Below are 26,819 nucleotides of genomic sequence, written 5' to 3'. Positions count from 1 at the left end.
GGGCATGTTGAACAATAAAAGTGCTTTATAGGAAAGGTTGGGAGAGGGGGGCAGGGAGAGGGGACAAAATCCTATCCACTTTTAGTAGGCTGACTTAACACAAACTGCTCATGATAGAGCGTTCCGCCAATTCAAATCCAACTGTCCTGCTCCTGGAAGAAAACTCCGTCAAATAAGCTTTATTATTGATATCAGACGGGATCGCTGTATTTAAAAAAAAATTGTTTTGCTTGGCCTTTCCTTCTACACCGGTTTTGCGCGTGCGCACTGCCGCTCACTTCTTGTATACAGGCTGACTAAAAAGCAGAATAACTCTAAATCTACGTGGAGAGCTCCTCCATGGTTTTGACAAAACGAGCGATGTTCAGAGGTATTTTCTGATTATCCAATATCCGGTGATCCAGATTGAAACATTGGCGTTTTCTAGAGCAAGGATGGCCTCATTTTAGCTTGCTAGCATTGGCGCTAAATATTTAGCATCTAAAATGGACGCCAAAACTGGACGTGCATCACACTAAAACCAAGTACATCCAGGTCGGCAGCAAGGAAGCTCTGAGAAGGAAGTGAAGTGGTCACGTGACTGGGCTGCGCCATGACACTTTCATGGTAGCCAAACTACCCGGAAGTTTGGCAGAATGCACTGGAGTCAATGAGAGCTCAGTGACCAGCTCATGAACAAACATTATTTATGAACAATTGAGACCTTTTGTAAAGTAATCACTTCTGGAAAATAACAGAAGACATGTAACACATTATTGTCTGCTGTGTTGTTATTCGATGTGTACACTGTACATCTTTTTTTACAAGTAAGTGATTAGAAAACAACCTGTGATATGTCTTCTGTTATTTTCCAGAAGTGATTACTTTACAAAAGGTCTCAATTGTTCATGAATAATGTTTGTTATGAGCTGGTCCAGCCGGCTCCATTCACTGCCATGTATTCATTGCACTTCCTGTGTGAGTTAGGGCCGATTCATACTCTTATTTTAGAGCCGAATAAAAGTCGGTTCGGCGCTGTAGAGCCTACAATTTGACGTCATTTGAGGTTCGGGGGGGCGGGTACCGTCCTAAATTCGGCTCTTCGGTGCTACTGAAAATTTCTGACGAGCCGAAATCATTTCGGCACTACAGCGCCGAAACAGCGGTATGAATCGGCCCTTTGGCTCCCATGAAAGTGTCCATGAAAGTGTCATGGCACGTGACCACTTCCCTTCCTTCTCAGAGCTTCCTTGGTCGGCAGTAAAGCGTTGGCTCTTGCGTCCACCAGGTGGCAGTGATACGGTTAAGATTGGGCAATATATTGACCATTATTATGATATATTTGATTTGATGTTCAATCTTTCAAAAGATTAAAGGAAAATATTTCACCAAAATATCTGTAATTTCTTTATTTGGAAGTCTAATTTCAGTAAATAAACATAAAACATAAAACTTAACATAATACCAGTAAGACTCCTAAAGGCTAGAAGCAACCTCGCCCTAAAGGGTGAGAAGCGACGTCGCGGTCGAGGTTGCGTGCACTGGCCATATATGGAGCGTGTCTTGACTCTTGAGTGTACAGAGTTTGATGAGGTCAGATGATCAACATGGAATGTCAGAACAGGTCAGCTCCATATATGGAGATATAAGGGTGGCAGTGGTGGCAGTGTATTGAGTGTACATGTTTTGATGAGGGCCCAGGTAAGGGCCGGGCCTTACTTTTCGGGCCTGTTGAGGCAGGCCCGTCTAGAGTTTGAATGGACAGGTATCAGTCAAAAGGGAGACATCGAAAAGGAAGGATGGATGGAGAAGGATCAACACATGGAATGTCAGAACAGGTTCTGACATATCCATATACTAATATTGATGACATCAGGGATCTCCATATATGGGCTTAATTGCGACAGCAGGACCCATTTACTATATGATCCCTTTCTATATGATCCCTATCCCTAGGTCACGAGACCTATGTCATAATGATGTCACGAGACCTGTGCACAAATTCACAATATATGGGAGCTTTCCCAATGTATGGGGATTGTGAGTGACGTGAAGTGACAAAAACGCAAAGTTTCATAGTTAACACAAAATATACCCATAGATTTATTTAGAATAGATATTTAGCACCCAGCCTTTATTGGACGATTTAAAAAAAGAAAAGCAATTCAGTTAAAAGAATCTAACAATCCGAATCCAAGCTGGTCAAAAGACAATTTCCATGCTTTCTAAAGTTTCTAGTCACATTAATCTCACAGGGAGGATCATCTGTAGTAGAGAGGTCAGGTGTGCGTCCATGTGACATAGGTAATTGAGTAATTTCCTGCTACACAGGAACCATTTACCATCGAATCATGTGGGGATTCTATTGTACATGAACTGGAAGCCTCTGCTCTGCAGTCTGCACTCCATGGCTTCATTGGCATGCCAGAAGGCATGTATTGTGCAGTAATGTATTCTCTCATGACCTCCTGCCTTTCTGTCTCTCTCTCTCTCTTGCACACAACATAGGCCTCCTTCTGGTCGCCAATGTTGGGCCACCTTCTCAATCGGGCTCCTGTTTTCACAGAATTACACATACCACAACCCTCCCCCCTCCCCATATACAAACCCACAGACAAGAAAAGTTAAAGCATAATGAAGATAAAAATAAAATGATACAAAAATGACAAAACAGAAGAGACAAATCTACTGTATAGAAATTAAGTAGTTTGAAGACTGTGAATAACCATGGGTAACTAACCTATAACGTCTCTGATACAGGACAATGTTTCCATATTATTCAAATAAGGTTGCCAAATCTTCAAAAAGCCCATTTCTCAAAAGATCTTCTCAAGAGGAACACAACTGTTCATTTCTGAGAACCATCTTGCAATAAAAATAAACATATGAAGATTGAAGAATCAACTGGCGGCAGAAAAAGCTTGGACCACAATGCATATATGAGACGATTTTAAGATGATCCAATCATTCCAATGTTATTCTAACCTGACTCCGCCAGATGGGGGCGTTATCGATTCAGTAGTTCAAAATACAGCCTCCGTCTGGACTCGGCGATTGGCGTTGATTGACATCCAATCACCTGCCAAGTAGCTTGAAAAAAGGGACGACTTTCTTTAGCGATTGGGCTATAGAGATCCCAGATGGAAGTACGTTGTGAAGCAAGCGTCTCTTCCATATGGCGGAGTCAGACAGGTTAATGTTTTTCTCCATAGATGAAAAACCTCCGTGACCCAGTGATTTCAGGAATCTATTGCCACCCATGGCATGAACTACGTTTGCACACATTTCAGGAGTGGGAATGCTCACGATTGTTAGTTTTGTAGTTCGAGTGTATTGTGCAGCACTGCTTAGGCCACAGACTACAGCAGTGTTTGGAAAGTATCTGGATGGTGCCGTTTCTTGGCGATTGGAAACATGTTGATCCACAGCCTCCACATGGTGTACCCAAACTAAACTTTGCCTGGCCTGACAGGATGCCAAATGGCTGTAAGTGTATTCATCCTTGTGTACAATAAAGGAGATTATTTGTTTAAAAAGGGAGGGAGGGACATTATGAACAGCTATTCTGTTTGGGGAAGTTGTCACTTAACTATCTGAGCGCATGTGTGTTCCATCACAACAAAGCGAGGGGAGGAGAAAGAAAAGGGGATAAAAGTCAGTGATGATGGGTGGTTGTGATGAATTGAGTGAAGAAATTTGGGATGAGAGATGGAGACGAGGCAGGGGAGAAGTTAGGATAAGAAAGAAGAGCTGTGCTGTTGTGCGTACCCGGTGGTTCAGCCATTTGGGGCACAGCCACACAGACCATGCGCTGTGAGCACAAGAACCCAGGTTTGAATCAGGCCCCCTTGTCTCACAATTGACCTCCCCTCTCCAGCTGTCTTTTGGTTCAACAGTATCTGAAATAAAGCATAAAGAAAATGCTTTTATGCCTCGTCCCTCCGAAAAATGAAAACTAAAATGTTAGAGGCAAGTTGTGCAGGGAGGGCGATGAGACGACCTGTGACAAGAGCAATGTTTATTTAACATGCAGGGGAGAGCAGAAGAGGAAGACGTTTAGGGACTAGGAGAAGAAATGAATGTGGAAGAAAACATGATGAATGTCATGATGGAGAAGAAGGGACTCGAGGGAGCATAATGTGGAGACTGGGATCACGGGTGAGAGGAGGGAGGTTGAAGGAAGGGCAGAAGGGGAAACTGGGATAAGGGGGTGGAACTGGAAGAAGAGAGATGGGTGGAGGGGCAGGTCTGATGCAAGGCTGTGAAGTGGGTTTGCCTCCCATTTAGATCTCTGCAGTATCTAGTATTGAAAAGAAAATCATATAGCTCCCAGACTTTTGGTTTTGGTGGTCTACCCCAGGCAATCCATAGGAATCACTCGGGCCTCCTCCTCCCAAGTAAGTTTACAAAGAATATTGACAAAAGAAAAATGTTTATGAAAGATGTTGTAGAGAATGTTTGCAACAAATCATATTTTTTTATTTTGATGTATCCACTGGAGAGAGTGATGCAATGTTTCATTTGTCTGGATGTTTGAAGGTTGTTTGGTGACTCCACACATGGTGATGCAACGTTACCAGCCAAAATACCAGGATTCATTTGTTTATTTGAGGCTCACTGTCTGCGGTAGTTTTTAATCACATGGGATTTCTTTGTTCACGTTTGTTTCACTCTGAGTAAGATGCATTGAGTTCACCAGTGTTGGAGTTTGAGTCTCATGACTGTCAGCATTGCACCTTTTTATGATTTAATCATCTTACCAGTGATAGCATTGTCATAGGGCTGCAAATTAACCATTGTCATTGTTTAATCTGTGTATTTTTATTGTATTGTATAATGTATAATTATTTTGGACCGTAAAATAAGGTGTACATCATTATAGTAAATGTTCATCGGAAGTTATCCAATTCCGGATCTTTACGGATATCTTTATACATAATTCTTTACCCAGTCTATTTGTAACAAAGAGCATTCAAATTTAATTTCAAGTAAATGGCACGAGTCAATTAATTATTCATTCTTGCATTTCGCCCAGATGAAGATCTCCCAATGTCTAAACAGTTTATTTTAATTAAATAAAGGCGGTTTTTACTCCAGAGTGCCCCGTTGTTTTTTCAAATAATTATTCATTCAATGAATTGTTTCACTCCTAATGGTGTCCGCTTGCAAATACAGTTTGCTGATATAATAAATATCTACAAGTTGCAAGAATATTTCTAATATCCTAATGAGACATTTGTTACTCTGCTGTGATTTCAGATCCGGTGCCAACCTCTGATTGAAGACGTGCCTCACACCGTGCAGGAGAAAACATGACGGCTATCAATGCACAGAGGGATAAGTAAGACGGACCGTTTTTACAAGCCTAATGGCTTTCCCTTCGCCACTCATTATTGCTACCGTGATGAACGTGCGTTTCTCGTGAAATGCTTACTTTAGGAGAGGACTATTCCTCCTCATGTGCCTTACTCCTGTTCATTACCAACTAAACAATGGACTTTTCTTAATCTGTGACCTGGTTAGCATCCAAAACTAGAGTGATGCTATTTATACTGTACCTGGAATCCAAAGCGCCATCACGTTGTTTGCTAGCCTAGTAACTACAGTATGCTGTACGTGATGTGATCTAATGATAACTGTTTAAATCATGACATAGAGGTACTTATGAAATCCTCTTGGTTTGCTTTGTCTTTTCCCTATAGATACCATGCAGTGTGGATAATTTTCTTCATCCTTGGCCTGGGAACTCTGTTGCCATGGAATTTTTTCATGACTGCAACGATGGTAATTATGACAGTGACTGGACAAAAACAAGTTTTCATTTGCATGTTGCTGGTAATTGACTGTTTAAAGGGGCTCCCGTTGGCCTAGCTGTCCAAACGCATACCACACACATAGGCTCTAATCCTGATCGCTTGCTGCGTGTCTCTCCCCATCTCTCTCCCTGTTTCCTGTCCATCTCTACTGTATAGTCACTATAGCAGTGGTTCCCAAACTTGTTCGTGTCAAGGACCCCCAAAAATACATTTATTAGGCCACGGACCCCCCATTTGAAAACATATGCCAGTGACCCCGATAAGGGAGGATTTTTACGGCTCTAGCAGTTTTTCCGAATCATATTAATTTCATGGACCCCCAGTTTCACACGCATTATGCTACGGACCCCCAATTTAATGGCATTTCTATCTCTGGTACCCCAATTTATATTGTAAAACCACTGTTAATTTAACTCTGAGAGTGTACAGATGTGTTCCATTTGTACACTCTCTGAGTTACAGACACATAAGGGTCCATTTGTTTCCTAACTATATCTAGCTAGGTACCCCCTGGAACTCCCTCAAGTACCCCTAGGGGTCCCCGGAACCCATGCACTATTACTATAGTGTATCAATAAAGGAAGAAAATAAATATATATATACATTTTTTACTGTTTTTAAACAGAATAGACCAATGAACCTGGGGTAGCCATGAGGTTATTAGTAGTTAAAAGCTTAAAAGGTCAGTCTGTATTCGGAGGCAGGGTCATCTCATTTCAGTTTTAAAAGGATCAATTGTTTGTTTACGCTCCCACCCAAAACCACCTGGTCCCACTCAGTATCATGGATCTGTCTGGAGAATGTGCCTAGCTTCTCAAATCCACCATTACCCATTCTCCTCCCCCCCCCCCCCTTTTTTAATTCTCAACCCGACTCCTTTAGGACAATAAAGTTCCTTTTTTAGTTTACATCTTAAATCGTTCAGCTTTTTCAGGGTGCAGAACTAAATTACACTATTGTACCTCTGTGAGATAATCTGTAATGATGTGTGAATGCACCCGTTTCCAACACCATTAATCCATTTTGGGCGGGAACCCCTTTTTGGTGTGTTTTTTGAAAAATCGAAGAACGACTGACATAGGAACACAGCTTTTTCAGAAAACTGTCATTTTCAAACAACCAAATTTGACCTGAGATCAGATTCTAAAAATGTCTAATAATAATAATAATAATAAACTTTATTTATATAGCACCTTTCATACATAAATGCAGCTCAAAGTGCTTTACAGAGCAGAAAAGATAATAAAAGCAAAACAAAACACCATTAAAACAGGCAAGCAGTTAAAACAATAGGACAATGGTACAAAGATAAGAACAGATAAAATAAGGCAACGACATTAAAAACAAGCAGAATAAAAATAATAAAATAATAAAAAAATAAAGATCACTTAAAAGCAATGTTGTAGAGGTGGGTCTTAAGCTGAGCTTTAAAAATGTCTACAGAGGCTGCCTGACGAAGGCACAGTGGGAGCTTGTTCCATGCCGACGGCCCGTAGAAGCAAAAAGCTGCTTCCCCGTATTTTTTAGTTGCCATTTTTTTAGGCAAAGAGAGCAGGCCAGCAGTGGAAGACCTTGTGACTTGTGTCAATCTGAACGCATCAAACATCATAAATGACTATATATGTGATTCTCTGCCCCAGTACTTCACCAGTAGGCTTAAGGACCCGTCCATTGACGGCGTCAACGCCGTCAACAGCACGCTCAACGGGACTACGGTGGGCGGACACACGCGGAACGTTCTGGAGTCCAAGTTCAACAATGTGATGACGTTGTGTGCCATGGTGCCCCTGCTCATCTTCACCTGCCTGAACTCTTTCATACACCAAAGGTACTTCTCCATACAGTACAGTACACGTACAGTACATACCATAGATGTGAACGGTCCTCTAATGCAGCAGGATTCTTTATTTTATCCTGACATATTAGAGAAGCGTTCCCTATAGTGTAGACCTGTGTGGTTCTCGTCCAGAGATCACAGTGACGTGACAATTGAAGAACTTTTAATACCTAAAGAGACGATTACTGCACCAAAAGTAATCGACAAACCACTATAAAATCTGGTCAGATATTGGCCAAATTGTGAAATAATTTAAGAAAGAGGTAAACATGTGCAAGGTATTGTGAGTTTGTTGATCTGCTATTTTCATAAATTTGTATCTGTGGAACTGAGTCCAACTAAATGTAATGCCTCAACTACTACAACTCCTACGTGCATATCGGGGGGGGGGGGGGGTAATATGATTATTTTGGGGGTCACGGCCTGAAACTGTTGAGAACCACTGGTGGTTCTCAAACACACTGGTGTGCTGTGAGACAAGCGCAGGTGTGACTTATTGGCATTGTGACAACCATACATTATTATTATTATTGCCATATATATTATACTGATAGTTGTGAATTATTTTAAAATGTACTATATCAATACTTAGTGCACACTCATTTTTCAAATACAGACTGAGGCAACCACACTTAAGTAATGAGAGGAAGAGAAACTGCAGAAGCAGAAAACCTGCAACACTCCACATTAGAAGAGTATTCTTATAGGTGCAAGGCTCAAAGGTACAAATGGAAATGAAGGAACAGCCAGCACACAATAAATGTCCTTTTCCCATGGTTTTATTACCTCCGATGAACTCAGCGTTGGCAGCTTAGGCAACCATATCTTAATGTAATTGTTCCGCCCTAATGCTCATTAGATGCCAGCATGCTACGATCTTTGTCTCCCCTCTCTGCGTCTGCATTGCTTTGCTATGTACAGTTCAGAAACCTGCCAATCAATGACAACATTGATGGGGATTCCAAGCAAATATGAAAGTACAACCTTTGTTGTAAATGCAACGATGCCCCTGACTACAATGCATCTAGTGTCCAGTCCGGTGTGCATTCTTCTTTTCTTTTTTTTTTAGATTAGATTAGATTCAATTTATTGTCACTGTACAGAGTATACAAATACTTAGACAATGAAATGAAGGGTGTACAAAGAGTGCACTGAGCCGCTGCAACCGAGTGCGCCGCCACTAGTTTCTTCCTTGCGTCTATTCTAATAACTATTTACATTGTCAGTGTCCTACCAGAGTCAAGGGTAGGACAGAATTCCTCAATGGGGAAAAGTATGGAGAAAACATCCAAACACTGCAGATATGCTAGTATTGAATCAACAATCTACCGTACAGAGTACCTTTACTTTATTGGTTGAAATGTTTTTATTTTTATGTAATTAAAATAAAGTTTTGGATTTAATTGTAGCTTTAACCACCCTAGAGGGGCCAGGGGTTAAGGATTAAACTCCTGGAGTTACAGTATATGATGTTGCGTTTTGTTGTCTATATTCTGTATCTGTATATATGTTGTCTTTAATTAGAGTTCGATAGAGAGATCGTGGGTGGCAGACCCATCACTGACCTAACGCAGACCCACATCGCCCCCCTGCACAAACACACCCAGGAATGCTATAAATAATAATAATAATATTAGGAATGCTATTCATCTACTTGCTTTCATCCCCAAAAACCACCTCCTTCTGCAAGACCTTCTGTGCTTCACTGTTGCTACTCCTTTAGTGTGTTGTAACGGTTAACGAAACTTAAGATCGAGGGTTAGTTTTCATATACATGTGGCGTGATGGTGTGGAGGGGAGCCTCCAATCAGACGGAGAAACTGACTAATAATGTATTTAATTGGTAATGGTTCAGTGACTTTCCTGCTTGATTAATGTTGGCACTGCTCACTTGTTCTGAGAAAATAAAGCCTTTTTTTCCTCATGCAGCATTGCTCTACACAGCAACATCCTCAGTGTTAAATTAACTCTTGAGGGTGTAGAAATGCAAGGAATGCAATGTTAAATAAATTGTATACATTTGTACACTCCTGAGTTATTTAAACACTCAGGATTGTACTGTGCATTATACATGGTTAGTAGCCCGTCGCCATACAATTGATCAATTGTAAGGCTGCCTGGTGAAGTTGGATCCAAAGAAATATCATGCTACTGTGCAGTGGTGCATCTATGAATCCAGTGACTTCTGTCTGCGACTCTGCGTGTCTCTCTCAATTGGCTTCGCTCATTGGTTAAAACACAATCTTGGAGAAGTGGTTAGGACCCTCTGGCACTCTGACCTTTTGAATTATGCACAATGAATGAATGTATACACGTGTGTGTGTCTGTCTCAATCGGCTAACTATGTGTTTTCTGTCTCTTTCCGTGCATTTCTTTCAGGATCCCTCAGAAGCTGCGCATCTCGGGCAGTCTGACGGTCATCCTGGTCGTGTTCCTGATGACGGCCGTGCTGGTGAAGGTGGACATAGCGCCACTTCCCTTCTTCTCTCTCACCATGATCAAAATAGTCTGCATCAACTGTGAGTTGAGCGACCCAAAGTGCCCCCTTTTCCGCTGCATTCATTAATTTACACCAGGGGTTTTCAACTGATTGTGAACCAGGGACCACCACCCTGACTCAACCTGGGGACCACTAATGCGTTGGGTGGGGATATGGGCTAAGATTAGTGCTTTTGTAAGTTAACCCTTGCTATGCGTCCCATGTGTATACATCCCAACCGTTGACTACTACTGGTAAAATGTCCAATTATAATGACTCAACCAGACAATACGGTGCACTTCCCCCTTCTTGAGATTCTAACTCCCTTTTTCTGTTGAATTTCTTGAACTCCAAGTTGTCAGTAAATGACTACATGGATGGACTCGTCATAGGTCACCAGGTCATTCAGTTCACGGTTTCTCAACTAGTGGAAAGAACATTTAAAACAAATCCTACATTACTAAACGCATGGTCAGGGACCACATGTAATACCTCCACGGACCACCAGTCGTCCACGGACCACCTGTTGTAAACCCATGATTTACGCAGTCACACATGGTGTATATGCCAAGCTCGCTTCTCATTTCCCCCACTCACAATATTAAGTCGGGAGGAATGGAACTCTATTCCACCAGCTTAGTACATAACATGTTTGAACAAAGTTGGTACACCACAAAGCACACACACTCGCAGACATGTGCCCTTGCGTAGTGTATCTCCATTTTTACTCACTGTGATCAACTGGGACAGGAAATTCCCATCTCTCACACACACACACACACACACACACACACACACACACACACACACACACACACACACACACACACACACACAGAGAGATCTGGCTGTGCCGTACTGAGCTTTAGAACACAGATTCTTCAGTCTTACCACGTTGGTTTATTTGGAGTGACTTACAAAGCAGCAGGGATAAACTTTACCTCCCCCCTTCTCTTTTCACCCTCCTGGGCCGGCCCTGACCCACAGATCAGATCCTAACGGAAAACAGCCCGTTTTGTTTTTAAAGGGGAGGATGCTGTGAGCCCAAAAGCTTTGATATAGATACCAGCACATTGTTTGGAGAGTAGTGTGAGAGCACACGCACACCAACTTGACTTCCTGGGCTAATTGAGTACCAAGTATCTCCGTAGACAACGCCCTGGTAAAGTCTGTCCCGACAGCCAGGAACCTTGGTGTTGTCCTGGACAGTCAGCTCTCGTTCAAAACACACATCACCGCTGTCACTCGATCCTGTAGGTTCACACTCTATAACTTACGACGAATTAGACCGTTCCTCACCCAAGAGTCAGCCCAGCTCCTAATCCAGACAACAGTCTTGTCAAAACTTGACAATTGTAACTCCCTCCTTACTGGCCTACCGGCATGTGCACTTAAGCCCCTCCAACTGATCCAAAATGCCGCAGCTCGCTTGGTCTTCAACCAGCCAAAATTATTTTTCCGCTCCCTCCATTGGCTCCATTGGCTCCCGGTCGCTGCCCGCACAGAATACAAAACTCTGATGCTGGCATTCAAAGCAACCAAAGGCATGGCTCCCCCATATCTCACAAGTATGATCGTACCCTACAAACCCTCCCGCTCACTCAGATCAGCCAGCTAAGGTACCTTCACTAAAAACGCTGGGACAACGCTCCACACGTCCCAAACTCTTCTCCCTTCTGGCTCCAAAACTATGGAATGCACTTCCCATCACAGTCAGAACTGCAGCCTCACTCCCAATCTTCCGCCGTAGTCTGAAAACCCACCTCTTCAGACTCCACCATGGCCCGTAGCACTTGCCCTAGCCTAGCCCCTTAGATAGCACTTTATGTAGACTAGTATTTTAGACAGACTTATAGCTCGTTACGTAGACGGCACTAGAATTGCATTTTATGTAGTCATAGCACTTTATAGTACACATGTATATTGTGTAATATATAATATAGTATGTATAGTTGACATAGATACTCCACTGCTACGTTCTTAGTTTATACATGATTCATGATAACTACTTTTTATATATGTGTTGTATGCCATGCTTTTAGTTTTTGCTTAAATGTAAGTCGCTCTGGATCAAGAGCGTCTGCTAAATGCCTAAATTGCAAGAATAATTTAATCTGTAAAGCTATAATGTTGTTGAATGAATGAATGGTTACGTAACCGTTAAATAAATAAATGAATGCTTGTTTCCTGTTATGGTGTTGTCCCATTCACAATAAGGCACCTTCTTTTCTCCGTTGTTCTGGGGACAATTTGTCACATTGGGGGAAAAACTTTCACTCATGACTTTATTTATTTTCTCTGGTTACAATGGGCCTCATTCACCAAACATAGAGATTTGATACTAAAGTGCCCCTGAAAGTGTTTCCACAAGCTTAGACTAATTCACAGGTCTTCCAAGAGGGAGCCACGTGGGGGATATTTTTTTTGTTTGTTTTATAGATTCGTTTTTCTTGACTATGAATATTTATGTCCTTGTTAATCTTGTCTTTCCTTCCCTCCAGCGTTTGGTGCGATTCTCCAGAGCAGTCTGTTCGGACTGGCAGGGATGCTGCCTGCATCTTATACCACACCCATCATGAGTGGGCAAGGGCTTGCCGGCACATTCGCCGCCTTCTCCATGATATGTGCACTGGCCAGTACGTCTCTCTCTCTCTCACACACGCACACGTTTGGATTACTATCGGATGGGAACTTTAAAATAAAATGTCCATGAAAAAGATCTGAACTTTGTATAAAACTGTTCTCAGAGACCAGTACAATGTCCCCAGTCGGGACTATCCTTTCTGTCCAAACCAAGGGAGTAAAACTTGGTATACACAGACAAAATGTTTTGTTAATAATTGTCCCTGCAGTTCCTTACATTTGCATGAATGTTGCATAAACATGATGATCAGAATATTGGTAAATAAGTCTAAAATGGGAGCACAGACATGCAATACAGGGAAATATACAGTACATTATATTCATACATCTGTGACCTCACCTATCTCTTGTTGTCTCTGCAGCTGGCTCAGAACTGCAGGACAGTGCCTTTGGCTACTTCATCACAGCCAGCGTTGTCATCCTGCTGTCTATCGTCTCCTACCTCTTACTGCCCAAGATGGTGAGGTTGCCATATATCTCCTTTCCTCACAGTGTAGACATAATTATCCCATACTCATACTGTCTCCTTTCCTCGCAGTGTAGACATATCCCATAATCATACTGTCTCCTTTCCTCACAGTGTAGACATATCCCATACTCATACTGTCTCCTTTCCTCACAGTGTAGACATATCCCATACTCATACTATCTCCTTTCCTCAGTGTATAAACATGAACACACTGTATTCCTTGCATATATATATATATATATATATATATATATATTTTTTTTTTATATATATTTTTTCTTCCTACTTTGACATTATTATAGCCTATTTGGGACCGTCTGGTATTATTTATTTATTTTTACAATTTTATTTTCTGGGCCAGATATTCTCACTGGCGAGGCAATTATAGCCCACAGTCCACCTGTTGCATACCACCGGTCTAATAGCTCACCACAATACAGGGGTTGACTTGCCCGTCGGGCAAGTGTAGGTCATGTTCTACTTGCCCAAAGGTCATGCCCACAATTATTTTTGTTCAATATGAAATTATAGCTAAAATTACCGTTACATTTAACACTTTTTTCTTTTACTTTCTGGGGCTGTGCAAAGAAAAAGTCTCACAGACCAGAAGACAGAGCGTTCTGGCCACATTCAGGTGTCAGACAGATACCGTATCTCGTGTTGTGTTTATAGACAGTTGGTTGCGTCCCCGCTCTCAAACGAGCACTTGCCCGGTCGGGCAACCCAATCAAACTCCACCTCCCCGAACGTTTTATTTACCTGCCAGAGGCAGGTAAATAAAACTGTCAATGCCTGCAATATAACCCTAAGATTAATTCTGTGTCAAAGATGACATTCAGTCCCCATCCGTGACACATGGGGGGGATGGAAACACTTTATATTTTCTTTGGCAAAACCTTTTGTCAAATAGGTATAGGTCCCTTACTGGCTTAGGAGAGTGTTCATGGTAGTTGCTGTTTTATTATGCAGGAGTTTTTCCAGTACTACACGGAGAGCAACGGATCTAGGACACTCACTGATGAGGAGAACAAGCTGGACTTGCTAAAGAAAGGTATACGATTAATGTATTTACGGTAGGCCTGACCTCAAAATTAAAAGAAAATCTTTTAAATCCTCCAGTTTTGTGAAATAAATATTTTCACGATTCTTCAAAAATAGCAGACCTACAAGAGCTTGTATGAGCTTGTACGAGCTTGTACAATATTGTGATCTTTGAATCCATGTATTTCATAAATGTTATTGATAATCTAATTGTAATGGAATGCAAAACTGACAATTTGACAATGTTCAACAATAACGATGCACGACATGCATCATTCGCTGCGTCTTAAAACGGCTTCTTATTTTAATAAAAATGTTATCGTTTCCCCAAATCAAGTCAACTGATTGTGATTTTGAGCCCACAACATTTAGCATAATAAACACAAAAACGTGGTTCCCGAGACAGTTTTCTTTTAATCTGCAATAATGTGTGTGTTCCAGAGAAGCGACCAGCGGTCGGTTCGACAGAAGAGGAGGTTAAGCCTGTTGTTTCCGTTTTTGCCATCTTCAAACAGGTAAACACATGCATCAACTCTGGCATCGCTGTTTTGTGCAAGTTTTCAACATTGCAGGGGGGGAAAAAAATCACATTTGAAATTACATTATTTAGTGAAAATGGCTGATCGACATTGTATGTAGATTGTCTTTTTTCGCTGTTATTTGAACAACACGGCATATAGGGCACACAGGGTTTAGGTCCTCCCTCTGTGCACATTGCAACAACGCTACCTTGAAATGTGACTTGGATTGTATTTTGTGGTGTCTGCGAGTCGTTTCAGCCCAAGTTTGTTTAGGCATTTTCAGCACCCTCTGAGGGAAATATTTGTGGGCAGAGTGACAAGCATAGTGCATACGCAGACATGACAATAGCTGATCTACAAGCTCGAAAGACGGATCTTTATTTTCATGAAAATTTTTTAGACCGTTGTGCTATTTACATAGGACAAGTAGAAGGCAAACGACATCAATGTTTCTCCAGGCCAAGATGTGCTGGGAGACATCACAATGTTGTGAATACCACAGATCCCTTCCCCGGGGTATACAGTTTAATGGCAGGTTTAGGCTATACCTATAGCCTATTAGGCTATATATACTTTCAGTCATCTTGGGCAACCTTCCTCTTCCCCAAAACCCACCCTAGTCCGGCAGCCAACAGGGTTCTTTTGTTTTAAAGTGGGAAATGTGGCTGTTTTTAGCCCAAGGGGTGTTTTGTTTTTTGTTTTTTTTTGTTGCAAAACTAATACTTGGAATGGATTCAGAGCAGATGTTTTATAAAAGTACAAATGTTTGTGTATGTTCACATGCCCTGATGAAGATCAAATAGATGAAAACGTCGTCAGATTGCTCAATAAAGAAAGTATCTTTGTACCTATGGTGTGCGCTGGGCTCCATCCATCTACTGGAATGGACTCACACATGCTACTTGAAGCATAATGAAATGTTGACTTTTTTCCCTCCCCTATAAAACAAATTGCTCAATAACGACAGCAAGTGGATTCATGAATGTATGTACTGTATATAGACCATGTTTTAGGCCATGTGTTTTCAACAGGTGGTCCGTGGACCACTGGTGGTCCGTGGAGGTATTGCATGTGGTCCCTGACCATGCATTTAGTAATGTTGGATTTGTTGATTTGTTTTAAATGTTCTTTCCACTAGTTGAGAAACCGTGAACCTAGTGACCTATAATGAGTCCATCCATGTAGTAATTTACTGACAACTTGGAGTTCAAGAAATTCAACAGAAAAAGGGAGTTAGAATCTCAAGAAGGGGGAAGTGCACCGGATTGTCTGGTTGAGTCATTATTATTAGGACATTTTACCAGTAGTAATGCATAGCATGCATAGCAAGTGTTAATTTACAAAATCATTAATCTTAGCCCATATCCGCACCCAACACAATAGTGGTCCCCAAGTTGATTCTAAGTCAGGGTGGTGGTCCCTGGTTCACAGTCAGTTGAAAACCCCTGTTTTAGGCCAATAGAAAAACCCAGCTGCCGGACTACCCTGTGCTCTGTTCAGTATTCGACAGAAAAAGGAGTGTTACTCACCCTCGGTCCAAAAACATGATAAATGGAGTGTTGCTCAACCTCAGCCCAAAACTATGATAAATAGAAGTGTTTGTGTTAAGTATTGCCACACAAGGCAATATTTAACACACGTCTGTTACGCACATGGTGAAAGCACTCCTGCCACTAATTACATCACCATATCTCAAACACGGTGGGGAAGACAAAGAAAATACTCTCTCGCTCACTATCTTTTGCGGTCATCACTCTGGGAAGCACTACGGATAGCCAATAGTTCTTTCTTAAATGACAGCTTTTTCCCCTTTCTGGAACATAGACAGGATTCCCTCACATCCATCCGGCTGGAATCAAACTGGGACATTGTGATTTATGCGGTTGACTCATCTAATCAGCTACCCCAAGACAGATTTGCTCACACTGTTATTTTTGTAACTGCTGCATAATTACTATATAAGGGGTGGAAAATAAAATCGATTCATAGATTAATCGCGATACGGACATGGACGATTATGAATCAATTCACAATCGATTTTTTTATTTTTTATATCATTTTTATGTTTTCATGTTACAGATTTCTTTTTTGTTTAAGAGTTTTTTATTCTTCGTAGTGTAATGAAAGATAATGGAAGCTGTTTTCATTATGGATCATTAGCAAGCCCTTTGTTTATTATTTATTATTTACAAAGTGACGAGGAACTAAATCATGTTTTGGAGTTGTGATGTATTGGTAAGCGATTTTATAATGGAATCGTAGCCCTTTGAATCGGAATCGAACCTAGACTACTGTATATTTACTTGTCATTTGTACGTTCACTAAAATCACCTCAAACCAATAACATTTTTGTACACTAAATGAGGGCAACTTGCCCCAAATTTCAAGCATGCTTTGGCTCTTGTTATTAATGGTTATTTTAACACCTGTCACCTGTGGAGAAAAACTTGAATATAATAATAACAAACAATAATGTTTGTGTTTAGTAGAGTTTTCACAATATTTCTTTATTTTCTGTCTTTTTTTTAAACATTTTTAAACTGTTGGTATGGAGTGTTCATTCATGGGGTATATCCTGTTCCCCTCTAACCAGATCTGGGTGATGGCCGGGTCTGTGTGTTTAATCTTCACCATTACCATTGGAACGTTCCCTGCAGTCACAGTGGATGTCAAGTCCACGCTAGCTAACAACGGGTCCTGGGGTAAGGCTCGCTTCTTACTGGTGTACATCTCTGTACCATGATGAGGCTTAGAAAGCTTAAGTTCTAACGTCTTCAAATGCATGTCCCATTCGTGGTAACCTAACTATAGATATTCTTTCATTTCTGACTGATATGGTGTATTTTTCATAAATCTAGCTCCTTACAATTATGTCTGACGCGCAGAGCTAAGATTAGCCCATTTTGGGCGGGAACCCCTTTTGGTGTTTTAAACATTGTTATAATTTAGCTATTGAAAAATAGAAGATCTACAAGCTCATAGGGCGCAACCGAGTGGCACACTACGAGCTTGTAGGTCTGCTATTTTTGAAAAATCATGAAAATGTGGCGCAAATTTGGAATATATATTTTTTTAGTTTTTAACTCAAATCTTTGCTTCTGATGGGTCCCTGGAACAGCATATTTTCAGATGGGGGTTCGGAGGCCAATTACATACATTTTTGGGGTCCTTGACATGAAATATTGAGCACCACTGAAACCTGGGTACTTCAGAAAACTGGAGGATTTAGACAAGACATTTTTTTTATTTCGACGTCGAGCCTAAATGGGTTAAGGCTCACCATGTAACCAGCCTGTCTGTGAACCAGAAATGTTTACTGTGCCTACTGCTCATTTTCTCTAATTGGATGCACATTCTGGAGCACAGTGGCCTGCGGTGCAGTCTCGCTGCCGTTTGATGATGACTTTTTTTTTTTGTGTGTTCCACCCATTGCAGACACGTACTTCATCCCGGTCTCATGTTTCCTGCTCTTCAACGTGATGGACTGGGTTGGAAGGAGCCTGACGGCCGTCTGTATGTGGGTCAGTATAGCAATGGCATGACACACCAGAGCACAAACGCTACCAATATAGTAGCAATAGCTAGCGCTCGGCGAGAACACTTGTTGGTGTAAACGCTTACTTACAGACAAAGGCTGTAAATATCACTATACAAGAGATGTACTTGATGTACAAGATGCATCTACAGACTACAGTACGCTCATCCAGCTGTGTCAACAAGTTGACCCCCGACACAGTTATCAAAGAGCAAACAATATCTTTGCTCTTTGAGTTTCAGGCAAAACCACTTGTCAACCAGTAGGGGTCCTACTATTCACAAGCATACACTATATGCCTGGGTACTATAACAACAGTACTATGCCTGCCCTGTACTATTGTTTTTATCAATTATTTTATTGTAATTTGTAGTTTGAAATTGGTACCCAATCGCAGCTAGTTGTATTGTATTAACATACATCTACCGTACAGATTAGGCAAATTGTTGTGCTAGATAACAATATGTAGGCTGATTCTTCCATAGAGGTTCTTCTTCATATTTATCTTCATATACACATGCAGTCAACTGGCTCTGGCAGTTGCAGGATTAGTTATGTCACTGGGAGGAACACTGGACTCATGGAAAAATGTGTACACATGCAGTCTCTGGAGAAGAACAACAAGCAAACCACAAGTGTAGGCCAGAGATTTGTTTTGGAAAGAGGATGCAACAGAACGGCTTTGTGAAGGAGTGACTGGTCAAGGAAGTGGTTTTTGTATGGGATGTTTGTGTTTGGGGAGAGAGTAGAGCTTTCACACATGATAGTGTTTTTTTTTCTTTTAGCAAAGCATAACTTTCCAGAAATGGTAAAAATGTCATGGTTTCAAATCAATTCATCATTTAATTATCCATGTCTTGCTGCTGTCCGCTAGAGTTTCGAGACCATTTTTCACGATTGCATAATTTGCATTAATTCCCGACCAGTTATGTTCTGGAGCAAGGATGAATGAAGGATTTTCAAGGTCTCTGGTCAGAACGACCTTGCTGACTGATGACCTTTCGCTCAGTTGATGACGTTTCTCTCAGTTGCTTTGTGTGGGAATTGAACACTCAATGTATTCCTCTCTTGCTATAAATATAGGCTACCATTCTCCAGTTTTGGGAAACATTTGATTAAACACTGAAAGTTCTTACAGTAGTTTCCCCATAACCAAACTGTGGAATTAAAAATAAACCCATGACGTTGGGTCTGTTGAGAACGTCTGCCTTTTCAAAGTGGGTAGTTTGTTAGCCTAGCCTACTCTTCATTGGAATGCAGGAGCAGAGAGGATTAAGGCAGTTACTGAGTTGGGAGTTGAAGTCCAGGGCAGAGCTGTTCTCTGCTGAGGCATCTCGGTCTACAAGTGCAGATAACAAAATGCCAACAGTCAGCTGTTCCACATCCATGTGAGCTGATTTAAATCCTCTGTCTTCTTTTTTTTTAAATAATATTTTGGAAAAAGCAGTACAGTACGGCATTTCTATATATACATAGGACACAAGTGCAATTCCCAGGATGTTTTTTCTCCACCCCTCTTCCCTCCCTCCCCCCTCCAAGTGGCTCCATCTCCAAAGTCTCGCTTTCTTCAGATGGACTACTGTATGGCATCAAGTCAACACTTAACAGGGGCAACATTTCAGAAGGAGAGTGTACATTTCAGAAGGAGAAAAAGAAGAAAGAGTGGGCAGAAAAAGAAAGACAAAAAAACAACCAGGAAACGAAAGTATTTACATTTTCTACAAAGATCATAAAGCAGGCAATTGGGACCAGTGAGATCACACAAAGTCTGCTCTCAGAGGGGCAATGTGTACTATCTAGTTGTTCCAAATTTGGTAGAAATTGTCTAGTCTAGTTCTTGGGATGTTAATGTTAATTCCTATCGTCCATTGTGGGTGTAAATGGTAAATGGTGCATTTATATAGCGCCTTTATCCAAGGCGCTTTACATAGATTGTGCATTACATTCACCCATTCACACACACATTCATACACCGATGGCAGCGGAAACCATGCAAGGCACCAACCAACACATCGGGAGCAATTAGGGGTTCAGTGTCTTGCTCAAGGACACTTCGACAGTAACTCTGGGGGAGCCCGGGTTCGAACTGGCAACCTTACGGTTACCATCCAGGCACTCTACCCCTGAGCCACCGCCGCCCCGGTGTGATTGGGGTTAGCCATCTTCTTGTTATTGATTTTTTATTTATTATTAAAATTAAAATTATTATCTCGTCTGGTTAAGACATTCAATGTGGCCCAGGTACAAGGTTGTGAAGTTAAAAGTTATTGAGCACAGTGATTTGTGAATATTGTTCCAAAACACCCTTCACTTGGGGCACCCCCAGAAAATGTGAAAGTGGTTGGCTTTCTTTGCCCCACACTGCCTCCAGCACGGCCTATCATCACCTTTGTATTTTTCCTGATACGGGGTCTTAAAATATCTAATAATATTTTTCCAACAATGCTCTCTCCAGTCCATAGAACAGGTTGAGGTAGACCGGAACTCCCTGATCCCTCCCCATACTTCCTCTGAGAGTACAATTCCCGCATCCCTCTCCCATCTCTCTTTGATGTACAACGTGCTTTCATTTTTAGCATCTGAAATGGCACTATATAACTCGGAGATGAATTTACTTGGCTCCACCGTAAGGGCTGACTTCAGTATGAAAAAAAACTCTGATTCAACTGCAGAAAACTCTTTGAATTTACATTCTTGATTGATATAGTGCGTAAAAATGCACTCTTATTGCTTAATTGGTAAATGCATGGGTTTCTGTGGTGTCATTTGGCAAAAAATAGGCCTACAAGCTCACAAGATAGATGGATATATTTATTGTCATTCAGCAGATACATAAAATGCATAAGTGAATGGAATTTCGTGTGGCTTCACTGCGTAATGTTGCGACATATTGCATGTTTGTATATTGTTGGTGTAGAGTGAAAGACTAGAGTATTTAGTAGAGATCCCTGGGGGCCCCAGTCAATGAAGTAGGTAGGGTTTTAGTGGTTAAAAGCAATGCAGTTATATTTCTTTTCCTACATGGAAAGAGAAATAATTGCATTTGCATGGATCATTGTTATCTCAGACACCTTTCAAAAGACACTTTAAATCTAAGAAATATTAACAAACCTGTGTATAGACAGAATTAGTCTCTAAAACACCAATTTGTAGATTTTGGTGTTTTCACATTTTCTTTTGAAATGTGATTTCAATAACTGAAAAAAACACAGCAATGAAAACCTAACCTTTCTATCGCTGTCTCTCTTTCCAGCCGGGTAAGGACAGCATCTGGCTACCCATCCTGGTCGCTCTTCGGGTGGTCTTTGTACCTCTGTTCATGCTGTGTAACGTGCAGCCTCGTCACTACCTCCCTGTGTGGTTTGGCCACGATGCCTGGTACATCATCTTCATAATCGTGTTCGCCTTTTCCAATGGATACCTGGCCAGCCTATGCATGTGCTTTGGACCCAAGTAAGTGCAAAACAAACGTTTGCCAGAATTGAGCCTGATTCATAAACATCTGTGGATTTATTTAATCCCTGGAATAATATGCAGTTTAGATGATCACTGGCAAATGTGTGCGGCAAGGGGAATTATATAGTTTACAGACTGTAACAAGTTTATCTGTAATGTTGGTTTAAGCCATTTCCTCACTCTTGCATACATGACTGTTAAAGTCAACAGAAAATATCAAATGGCTGAATAACAGTAAATGGCGCATGGCAGGGATGGATCCCAACCTAGACTGACTTCTTCGCGCACCATATGAGATTCATGAAATCCACTAGAGGATGCTTTTGTCACATTTCTTTTGTCATATTTAGATGGCATGTTATGTAGACAGATGCCAGGTCATTATTCTATTTCTATAGCATTCTACAGTGTTTCTGTTTATAGTTTCAATGTACATACATATATATTCTATTGCTAGATGGATGATAGGTTCTTAGTTTACTTATGATCCTCTATGCATTTGATGTATTACACTGTGGTGCTTATTGTAAAAGTCGCTCTGGATTAACCCATTCTGGGCGGGGTTCCCTATTTGTACCTTACCCCCTCAGGCCGGGAACCCATATTTGGGTTCTGTACAGTATGTACAGTATTCAAAAATGTAAAATTTTTGATTCTGCTATATCAATATTTGAATTTTTCAGAAACCTTAGGTCAGGATTTAGAGGCGTTTTTAGAATCGGCCTTAGGCCTGAATGGGTTAAGAAAAATGCCTGGCCCTAAATTGTAAATGATACCGTCCACTGATCATTATATTATCTAAGCTTGTTTAAAAACCTCAGGCCCACCGAGGTCTTTCCAGGCCCAGTCATTAAACACGTTATGTATTCGCCAATGACGGGCAGATACGGAACCGTGGTGTAAGGTTAACGTTGGCAGCGGTGCAAAAAGGACTGCTACAAAAAAAGGGTGCAGACTCAAATTAAATGGGGTTTCACGATGCCGTCTTGATGCCATCTTGACAAAATGCTCTAGGAAACTTCTGCTTCAAGTGTTTGCATAGAAGGTGTACTGCTTCGATACGCCAGTTTACCGTCCCCCACTCTCCCCCCTCCCTTTTCTTCTCCCTTTCTGAAAAACCACAAAAAACGTCTTTAACCAGTGATGTGACAATAAAGTTGGAATTGCCCAGGCCTAATGAGTTTGTCCCTCTTGTGGTACAGGAAGGTGGCGCAGCACGAAGCAGAGACTGCAGGAGCCATCATGGCCTTCTTCCTGTCTCTTGGATTGGCACTGGGTGCGGCACTGTCATTTGCCTTTAGGACCATGATCTAGAGAACAATTACAACCCAATCGGAGAGCTCTGCCCAACATTTTGTGATCACACACACACACACACACACACACACACACACACACACACACACACACACACACCTAAAAGGACAAGCTTGAAATTATTTTAAGTAAAGGTCCACAGCCACAATCTAAACTCACAGTAACTATTTAATTCAGACCCCATGGAACTGACATAAGTTGAACTTTGTTTTTGTTTTTATATTTTTTTATGCACTCACATACGCTTCCTACTATGACTGCACACAGAATATCAGCTGTAAAGCAGCAAAAGGAACCATCAGTATTTGCTTTCCATTTTAGGAGAGCTGCAGAATTTTAGCCGTTCCCCGGCTGCCTGATGTTATGCTTTGTTTAGTTTTTAGTTTTTTAATGGAGAAACTGGAGATGGTAATGCAGCACAGGTGTTTTTTAATGGAGAAACTGGAGAGGGAATGCAGCACAGGTGTGGCATGAAATATTTGTGGTAGGTTGTCACGTTAACAGTGGTTGGAATTCTTGATGTGTGTTAGATAAAGTTCACCAGGTGCAAAACAAATCACCAAAAATGGATCTTCAAGCTCTCAATGCATCGCAACACACTGTGAGCTTGTAGATTGGCTATTTTCGGAGCATGCAACTAAGTATAAATCACCCTTAAAATGTGCGCAAAGCTTCTGTTAAAGTATTGGACTTGTGGGAGGGAAAACTAAAGCGGTTTCTAATATCAATATCAAACCTTTTTTCTTTTTTTTTGTTGCAACTAGTACAGTGATACCAAAAATGTAAACTGATATCCATTTAAAGGTGCAGCAACTTATATTTTAATGTTAAATAGAATAACTATATTCTGATAGTAATCAATTGCAATAGACTGTTCAGTTACATTCTCCCTGTCTCTCCAGCTCTTTAGCAAATAGAAAATACAACCCCTACATGATAAACGAGTCAAATTGGAAGTGGTGGCACAAAACTGGCACTCGAAACCTATACAATGTAACCTCACAAATGGGTAGTCTATCTTGATTGGATAACTTTACAAGAAATCTCTAAAAAATAAAAGAGAACTCACGGAAATGCATGTCCATTAAGGCACTTTATTCGTTATTATAAATGGGCATAGTATGCTGCAGAGCAGACAGCACAACGTACACGTTTCGGCTTATCGCCTTCGTTAGCATTGCATGATTTTGATGCAACGCTGACGAAGGCTATAAGCCGAAACTCGTACGTTGCTGGAGAGATGGGGGAGACCCCTATTACCGAACAAACTATATAGCAATGATTAATGATTACTATCGGAATATAAACTTATTGTTTTAACCTTGAAATATTACTTAAACCACTTTTTTTTTCCTTTAAAAAAATAATATCATAAATATGTGCTAGTTCAAGAAAACTTCATCGGTTATGTGGCAGACATTTAACATTTTGTGGTGAGGAATACATTTTAACAAGGCTTTGTGATGCAACAGGGAGAACCAAACCTCTGTACTATTGATATGTATGCTCGGTAATGCCATTACAATGGAAACCAAGCGCTCTCAAACGGTTTAATTTCAAGGACCCACAATTTGACATGCATTAGTAACCTTGGGAGGGTCCTTTGGTTTCCATTTGTACGTGCTCAGAACTACACACACTCATGTAGGAACCGCGTCTACCCTGTACAAACCTTAGTGAACTCTAGTTGAGTACAAATAGAGTTCCAGACCCATAAGGGTTCATTTGGTTCTTACTTATCAATTTGTTGGGGGGACTCTGGAATGCCCTCAAAGACCCCTTGGGGTCCCCAGGCCACTTTTGAGAACCACTAATTCAAACTTAAATCCACCAATGATTTTGCATGTAAAAACATCTGATCAAATATAAATACGTCTCCCTTTTAGTAGTCACAGAATGCAAACCTCATACATGTACAGTATGTGTGTCTTTGTTGCCTGGAGGTAGAGGACACTGCCCTTGGGTTTTCTTGACACTTCTTGTCAGTGTTTTCTCAGAGTGGAAGGTTGTGTCAGTTCAGTTTCACAGATGGCTTCCCACCGAAAGACGAGGTTTCCGGTGTCTTACCCCTGGGGGTTGTCATGTTTGTACCTATCGTGTCTGTTCTGTAGTTGTTTGTAGTTTTAGCTGAAGCTTCGCCACTTTCTGTCTGGAATTGTTCTGTGTTTAATATTCCTTTTGATTTGAAAGGAAGTAAGGAACGCTGATGAGGGTACAGGTATTGAAGAGAGGTCATGTTTTCTGTCTAGTGAATCTGATTCCAGTCCTTGTGTCAGTTGCAATGTTCTATAGTCAAGTGTCTTCCTGATAGATATTTAGTATCAGACAATTGTCTTTGTAAATGGTAAACAAAACAAGAGCAGCTGTTGACATGAATTGTGCCAGTGAAGTTGTTCATTGCAAACTGTTGGTGCCATTTCCTATCAAAAAGAAAGTTGAAGTAGATTTTTTTTAAAGACTTTTTTTTAGTAAAATATTTGCCACTTATCACTTGATTAGTATGAGTCCATTTTAGTTGTTTGTATGAATAGAAATGTATGACACCTTGTCAGTGTTACGTTTTTTATTTTTTTATTTTGTGCATTTGAATGCCTTTTTAAAGGCTGCTTTTGTTGTATACTATATTATGCTTTATATCAGCTGTATATACTCTTAACAATGCAAGCACAACTTTGGTCCTGTTTTTGTTTTGTTTTTTTCTCCATCCTGTGATTTGGGGTGGTGTAATGCGAGGTTGGCTCAGACCAATGAAATGTTACTGATATTGCATAAATAGTTTAATGAGGAGGAAATAAACCTTGTGTATTTGTAATAATCTGTCTTCCTCTGTTGGTCATTTTTGGTAATGCAACTTTCGTTTTATGGGTATGTTCGAACTTTTTAATTGAGTTATGCCACCCGTTGCCAATGCAAAACTAGCTGTTATGAATGCAGTACTTTTCAGCACACTGTAACAAACGCTCCTGTCTTTGGTAGTGTCCTGCTAGTCTCATTCCCCCTGTTGCTATTTTCTAGTTCAACCTTGGCATTCCATCATACAGAGTCAAAACACTAGACTTATCTTGTGTTGTTAACTGGTTTCGCTTGCTGGACCACTACAGCATGGCATCAAATGCACATTATATGGAGCATTGGAGATCAATATGCACTCGTGTCAGACACAACATAAACTGTCTTGACTGTGTCAAATGGAAATGCACATAAATAGAGATTCCAACATGCACTGATGTCGGACACATCAAACCATTCAACATGCACTGATGTCAGAAGGGCCCAGACCGGTGTATGGGGGATACTTGTGTATGTGTGTGTGTGTATATATGTGCATATGTTTTGGGATGCACATTGAGTTTACCTGAAATGTGCTACTGTACGTTTACTCTTCAGGCTGAAATGATCCCTCTCCCACATCTGTTCCTTGCCATCTGCTTGAAGGATGCTCTGCTCCATTCGCAGCATGTGAGACTGCTTCATTCTCAGCATGTGACCCAGACATCTCAAACATCTGTGTGTAATCTTCTTGGTGTTGTTGGTCTGGCTAAGTCTTATCTTGTACAGTTTGGTGGTTGGAAGATGCGTCATATTCATCTGAGGCCTCCATTGTAGAAAAGATCTAATTCACTAGTTTTCCTTGATTTTATGTATAAATTGTATTCATTGTATCCATTGCATTGTATGAATGGATCTCATTGTTCTTTTAATTTGTAATTGTTTAATCAGTTATAT

At 40.9% G+C, this 26,819-nt stretch overlaps 1 protein-coding gene across 5 annotated transcripts in view; it reads left to right on the top strand.

Moving 5' to 3' along the window:
• LOC310866144 (equilibrative nucleoside transporter 1-like) overlaps nucleotides 1-25,908 on the top strand; it is a 58,970-nt gene extending 33,062 nt beyond the window's left edge. For 3 of the 5 annotated variants that reach the window (XR_014569886.1, XR_014569887.1, XR_014569888.1), the window contains exons 2-14: nucleotides 5,239-5,320; nucleotides 5,682-5,763; nucleotides 7,436-7,623; nucleotides 10,012-10,151; nucleotides 12,613-12,747; nucleotides 13,117-13,214; nucleotides 14,193-14,274; nucleotides 14,706-14,779; nucleotides 17,379-17,487; nucleotides 18,221-18,306; nucleotides 21,574-21,773; nucleotides 22,979-24,263; nucleotides 24,334-25,908. Coding sequence is in view for 1 of the 5 variants with exons in the window: in XM_083775561.1 (XP_083631687.1) it covers nucleotides 5,292-5,320; nucleotides 5,682-5,763; nucleotides 7,436-7,623; nucleotides 10,012-10,151; nucleotides 12,613-12,747; nucleotides 13,117-13,214; nucleotides 14,193-14,274; nucleotides 14,706-14,779; nucleotides 17,379-17,487; nucleotides 18,221-18,306; nucleotides 21,574-21,773; nucleotides 22,979-23,090 (1,335 nt within the window). In the remaining 4 variants the exon portion in view is untranslated. Of the gene's footprint in view, nucleotides 1-4,335; nucleotides 4,377-5,238; nucleotides 5,321-5,681; nucleotides 5,764-7,435; nucleotides 7,624-10,011; nucleotides 10,152-12,612; nucleotides 12,748-13,116; nucleotides 13,215-14,192; nucleotides 14,275-14,705; nucleotides 14,780-17,378; nucleotides 17,488-18,220; nucleotides 18,307-21,573; nucleotides 21,774-22,978 lie in introns of those variants that run through there. The other 2 variants (XR_014569889.1, XM_083775561.1) reach the window with 2 other exon arrangements.
• Nucleotides 25,909-26,819: the final 911 nt, after the last annotated feature.

The sequence above is a fragment of the Protomyctophum parallelum genome (assembly GCF_964188405.1).
Source record: "Protomyctophum parallelum genome assembly, chromosome: 10".
Lineage (NCBI taxonomy): Eukaryota > Metazoa > Chordata > Actinopteri > Myctophiformes > Myctophidae > Protomyctophum > Protomyctophum parallelum.
This window is presented reverse-complemented; position numbering and strand designations above follow the sequence as displayed.